Source organism: Monodon monoceros, unplaced genomic scaffold (assembly GCF_005190385.1).
Source record: "Monodon monoceros isolate NGI ecotype Baffin Bay Population unplaced genomic scaffold, NGI_Narwhal_1 Super_Scaffold_10, whole genome shotgun sequence".
Classification (NCBI taxonomy): Eukaryota; Metazoa; Chordata; class Mammalia; order Artiodactyla; family Monodontidae; genus Monodon; species Monodon monoceros.
The window spans coordinates 7,036,897-7,043,033 of NW_021703766.1; the positions used below are offsets into that span (position 1 = coordinate 7,036,897).

At 48.9% G+C, this 6,137-nt stretch overlaps 1 protein-coding gene across 2 annotated transcripts in view; it reads right to left on the reverse strand.

The window, feature by feature from the left end:
• The window catches only part of GAN (gigaxonin), a 54,771-nt gene extending 49,012 nt beyond the window's left edge, over positions 1–5,759 (reverse strand). For both annotated transcript variants that reach the window (XM_029207322.1, XM_029207313.1), the window contains exon 1: positions 5,467–5,759. In XM_029207322.1, the coding sequence (XP_029063155.1) occupies positions 5,467–5,633 (167 nt within the window). In that variant the 5' untranslated portion in view covers positions 5,634–5,759. The remainder of the gene's footprint in view (positions 1–5,466) is intronic.
• Between the last annotated feature and the right edge of the window lie 378 nt (positions 5,760–6,137).

Here is a 6,137-nt window from a genome sequence, read left to right on the forward strand (position 1 = left end):
GGGGGGAAAGGGAAGGGGAGGAGGGGGAGGGGAGGGAGAGGGGGGGAAAGGGAAGGGGAGGAGGGGGAGGGGAGGGAGAGGGGGGAAAGGGAAGGGGAGGAGGGGGAGGGGAGGGAGAGGGGGGGAAAGGGAAGGGGAGGAGGGGGGCAGGAAGAGGAGGAGAAGGATGCAGACGATCATTTTGAACCATGGGACTGTAAGCCCTTCAGGACAGATTTCACCTTTTTAAGCAGTTGTAAGGGATGCCTTATAGTAGGTGGATAAAAACAAAGAAGCCTAGATCCATCAAAAGGTTTTCAGGCCCAATGTATTTCCCATCACCATCAGAGGACAGCAAGCAGTAGGCGAAGCTGATTTGATTTAAAGACTGCTCAGGATTCAGCAACAGTCTCAGAACCGGGAGCTTCTAGCTGAACCCTTGAGAACTAAGAAACTTAACAGGTTACAATCGCTATACAAAACCCTTCTGACAATCATTCATGAGCTGCTATATACACAGGTGACTATGAACTCAGAGCACAAGTGAAAGAAAAGGGACTTGGGGGCTGACAGCTTGCTCTGCACATAGCAGACAACACTACTGGACTTTACTGCTCATAAAATACAGGGCAGATTTCAAGTACCCAAAGAAAGGATGATAACAATTTCTGCATCACCATGAAACTTGGACTCCTACAGAGATCACATCCGTCCCCTTGAGAAGTTTCATCAGCATCATCTATGAGTCAAATTTTAGATTTAAATGGCAAAACAGGCTCATCAATAGCTAGGCCTTGGAAAGCACCCAGATTAACAGCATAAAATAAATGCTTGTTACAAAACAACTCTACAGGGCTGGATTTATACAGCAGAATACCCAACCACGTCCTGTGTGACAGGGCAAAGGAAAGGCCTTAACATCAATGGGCAACAAAACTTTACATGATACAGTAAAGCCGTAAGAACAGAGACAGACTCGCTCCCCACAACACAGACACGCCAAGCGGACCGAAAACAGCACGGAGCCCAATCAACCTCACTTCACAGATGAGAAGACTAAGGCCCAGAAAAGTTGTCCAAGATGATCCAGGCTGGATTCTAGGCCCAATGCCTCCACTCCACCCTCACTAGACCAGCTTTCTCTCAAAAAACAGGGACAAAAACTGCCATTCTTATTGTTGGCTAACTCATCAAAGGATCCCAAAATCCTGGGAATCTTTCTTTCCTTTACTCTCCAGGACTAAAAGCTAAACGAACTCACGTTCCAACAGATTCCCTAGAAAAACCAAAATTCCCAAAAGTGGATACGGGACTGGAACCTGTACAGAGCCACTATAATGCCACTGCAGAATCACACGGCAATTCATTGCCAAATCCTTTCACATACATTACCCTCGAAGAACCACAGCTCATGAAAGAGAGGAGCCTGAACTCCACATCAGATCAAGGGAATTGTGCCAGCATGAGAAGAGCCTCAGACATGAAGCAAAGCAAACTTTGCAATATTCAAGAGAAAAGGAAATTTCCTATAAGCCTCAGGGAACCTTTCCCAGAAGGTCTCAGGGTTGCTGAGGAAGGAAAGGGTTGCTGTGGGTCGTTGTTATAAGCTATGAATTCAATGTCATCATTCTTAAAGGTCGTCAGCTACATTTAGATTTTGTTTTCCCAACAAACCAAAGGAAAAATGTCATTCAGGATCATGAGAAAATGCTGGGCAGAGGCCATGCTGGGAAAGTAGCTTCCCACTTACTGGGGTGAGTGATGAACTATGGAAGCTCCTGCCTGTCCTCCCTGCAGCATTTGAATCTTAGGCTGCGTGACACATACCCTACATAATCTTCTTTCAGGTTATCACTGGGGTTTTGTGGCCGAACTTGGGTTTTTTCTGGCTTTTTCCTTTTATACTGAAAGTGTTTCTAAGGCAGTAAGATTGCTAAGACGACCCGGAGGAAAAACAAATGTTAAACCAAAGATAAAGCACAGGAAAAGAGTAAACCAGTAAGGCTAAAAGACTTCTATATTTAGTAGAAAGTATGCCAAATGAGTTGTTTTAATTCCTAGTGCAACAGTGTTGGATTGGTTCCCTTGGTTGATGATACAGAAGCAATATATAACATTGTTTCTAAACTGCACAACTTCAGACCCGACAGTTACTAAAACCAGGCTAACTGAAGACATTAAACAAAACTCAGATTTTTACAAAACTTCAGAGACTACCAAACTTTTGAACTTCCCAATCCCTATATTAATGATATCACAGACCTAAATGCTTAAGCTTCCAAAGGGAAAGTGAGAAACATCAAGTTCTAGAACATACAAACTCATTTTGTTTCAACAGAATTCTTTAAGTTCCATTCAAACAAAACAAAGATGTTATAAAAGCCCAACATCATTGGTGTCAAAAATTAAAGTTTGTTTCTAAGTAGTAACACAAATTAGTCACATTACTTTGAAGTAGCCTTGAGATTGATAATTTTAAAAGAACCCCAAGAACAAATATACCACTTCAACAGTCAAATAAAGTTACAGCAATTAGTCACTGAAAAAACACATATTGACTAATTCATATTTATCTGTAAAATGTCAAAAATATCTGCCCTGCCTACTGTACAAGATGGTTGAAAATGAAAATCAAAGTGAGACAGCATGTGAAAGTACTTAATAAGCACGTAAATCATAACATATTGTGTAAACTCTACCGCTTACTGACTTGCAAAGAATAGTTACATGTGAGTAATGCTGTAGCTTGGTATGGTAAACGAGTAGGAGACTAGGTGTCATTAACCTGCAGTCTAATTCTAGTTCAACCATTAAGTGCTAATAACCTCACTGTAATACAGATCACTAATGCCCACCGAGCACCACTTCTTTATCTGGAAAGTAACAGAATTGGATTAGAGGGGTCTGAAGTCCCTTTTGGCTCTGCTACTACGATTAGTAATATTTCACATCTAAATTACTGCTAGCGGGACTTCCCTGGTGGTCCAGAGGTAAAGAATCCGCCTTACAATGCAGGGGACGCGGGTTTGAGCCCTGGTCGGGGGAACTAAGATCCCACATGCTGCAGGGCAACCAAGCCCGCGTGCCAGCCAAGCCCGCGTGCCACAACTACTGAGCTCCCGTGTCTCAACTAGAGAGCCCACGCACCCTGGAGGCTGCACGCCACTAGAGAGAGAAAAACCCTCAGGCCACAACTAGAGAGAAGCCTGTGCACTGCAATGAAGAGCCCACGCCGCAATGAAAGATCCCGCGTGCCCCAATGAAAGATCCCGCGTACCCCAACAAAGATCCCGCGTGTCGCAATTAAGACCCAATGCAGCCAAGAATAAAATAAATAAATAAATAAATAAATAATAAATAAATCTTAAAAAAACAAACTAAAAATAGAGAAAAAAAATACTGCTAGTCTAAATAACATTTCACATTACTAAATATTCTCATAGGTGCCACCATGTCACAAGCGGATGCCCCACCTTTCCTAATTCAGCAGATATAGCAGTGATACCACTACCTTTGGAAACCTGTGTGCAGACCTGTGAGCAGCTCAAAGCACTATTACCTACTTCTTCACAGTGTGGGTCAAAGATTAAATGAGATGAAGACGCATTTTATCCCTCATTTATCAGACTAGTGAGCTGAAGCCAAGATGAAGTCATCTACGGACAACTCGCAGAAGAGTGAAAGCTGGGAGCAGAAAGCAGGTGCAGGGCTCTTCTCAATCAGGGACAACTGAGCATCTGAAATGGAAACGCACCAGGGCTGGTCCTCTCACGTCCAATCTTCTGTGGCATAAAGGAAGGCAGTCCCTGCTTCAACCCATCTGCTAACCACTAGGCACTGGTCTTTCTGTGTGCCAGGGATATGGTAATGAATGAAAGGAAAGTCCCTGGCCTCTTGGAGCTTACACTGTGGGTGGGGAAGATCCACAGAGTAAATGAATAAAATATAGGGTATATTATAGTGGCAAGCGCTATGGAGAAAAATGAACCACGGCAAGGGAATAGAGAGCATGTATTTGGTAATTTGCAATTTTCTTTTAAGCCAGCTGGATGTCTCTTACAGAACTACACTAATACATCTAAAGTAGTTTTCCTAACCATTTCCCCAGACAGGGAATACTTTGGATACAGGGAAGACGCTGGCTTGCTGATGCCAATTTTATATTGACTGCTCAAAGCTCTGAACTGCCAGCTATGAGATATCTGTCATGTTGGCAATCTAAATCCACACTAATGACAACTAACCCCAACCGCACCTTTAAATCCACAAAGAAAGAGTGCAAGTGGATTTAAGAGAGCCAGGAGGAGCCAGAAGTTACCAGAGCACTTGAACTGCTTCTGACTTAGCACAAATGTCTGCCAATGCAAAGGTTAAAATGCAGTTTGTGTGCCGAGTTCTGCTAGGACAATGCACTAAGAATGCAGCGCACATCATTTTGCCTTTTCTGACCTGTCAATTCTAGTGACATTCTCTACTCTTAGTCTATATTTAACCAGCTTACTAGGCAGTTTCTCCAGCTTCTAGCATTTTTTTTTTTTTTTATTGAAAGAGTAACCCAGTTTGCAAGAAAGTTGCTGTAACATAACAGCCCTCTCAAGATGTGACACACTTGTATGAGCACTGTCCTATCAACCTTTAATTCACCTCGTTAGCTGAGCTGGCAAACCAGGTTAAGCTTTGTTTTAAATGCTTTCTGTAAGTCGCTAAAATCTCATGGTCCTCGGGCTGTAACAGCATCCTGAGAATTACAGTAAGTCTTTTAAAATGTGCTACAGCTTACTTTAACGTCTATAACGCACTACCCTTCTTTTTAAAAGGAGTTCCCACAAAGGGTGGAAAGTCACTTTTGCGAAGAACTTGGGGCTGGGGGGGAGGGGGTGTCGGATCGTCCATCCTAAGAAAAAGATCTGACAGGGTTTTCCCTCTGCCAACACCCGGAGAGGAGGTATTTGTTTGGCTTCTCCGCGGGAGGGACGCTCCCTGGCCGCTTTCGCGGCGCTGGGCCCGGCCCACTATGTGTCGATTTGGAGGCGAACGGCCGGCAAACTTCAGCCGGGATCCGCGGGCTGGGCCGGGGCGAGGAGGCAGCTCTTCCCGGGCGCCGCCCAAGCCCTGCTCGCGGTCGCGGGGCCGGGTCCGGCCCAGCACGGCGTCTGGGGGCCTCCGGGGTTCTGAGGCCCCGGCCAGCGCCGGGTGGTGGGAACTCGAGGAGGGAGGGCGGGGGGACTGAGGTCCGGGGTCAACTCCAGGGGGAGTGGGGTCCTGTGGGGGGCACGGGCCCGGCCCGGCCGAAGCCATAGGAGCTGTCCTGCGGGGAGGCTACGAGTGGGGCCCGGCCGGGGTGTCTGCCGGGAGGGACACCGCGCTAAGCGGTGACCAGAGGGACCCCGGCAGCTGGGGGGTGGGGACCAGGGGCTCCGGGGACACGCCCGCCTCGCCCCGCCCCCGGGCTCCGGGCAGCGCGGCCCCGCCCGGCCCCCTCTTCACCTGATGTACGGGCTGGCAGCCGCCAGGATGTTCTTCTGCACCGGTATCTCCTCCCCGTCGAGGACCAGGTGCGCGTCGCAGAAGCGGGACTCCTCGCGGAAAGAGCTGAGCGCTCGCAGTAGGCGCGTGGCGTGCTGAGGGTCTGACACTGCGCTGCCCTCGGCCATCGCGGCGCCCGCTCCTCAGCCCGCCGGTCGGGTTCCGGACGCCGCCCAAACGGACCCCTCGAGCCGCCCGCGTCCAGTGCACGCCCCGTCTGCACAGCCCGCTCGCGCCCGTCTGCCCGGGCCGGCTCCCAGCGATGCGAGCAAAAACGGGAGCCTCCGGAACGCGCCTGCGCCGTGCGCCGCTCGAGAGTCCGGCGCCTTTAAGGAGCCGCGGTGTTGCGTCATTTCTGCGCGACGCCCCTGCGCCTTTGTGCCCTCCCTCTCCCTCGGCGTCGCCGGAGGCTGCCAATCCGAAGCCTCGTTCCTCCTACTGAGCTGCTGGTCCCCGAACGGGCGCTGCCCGGCGCGGTCCGCCGCTGAAAGCGATCGCTGCAGCGATGGAGGGGTGTACGGGCAGGCTGGCACTCGGTGGTTAAGCCCGTGGCCTCTGGCGCCGTGAGTCTGAATCCGAGTCTCGGCTCTTCCACTCACTAGCTGTGTTACCATGGGTAAGGTGCCCATCCT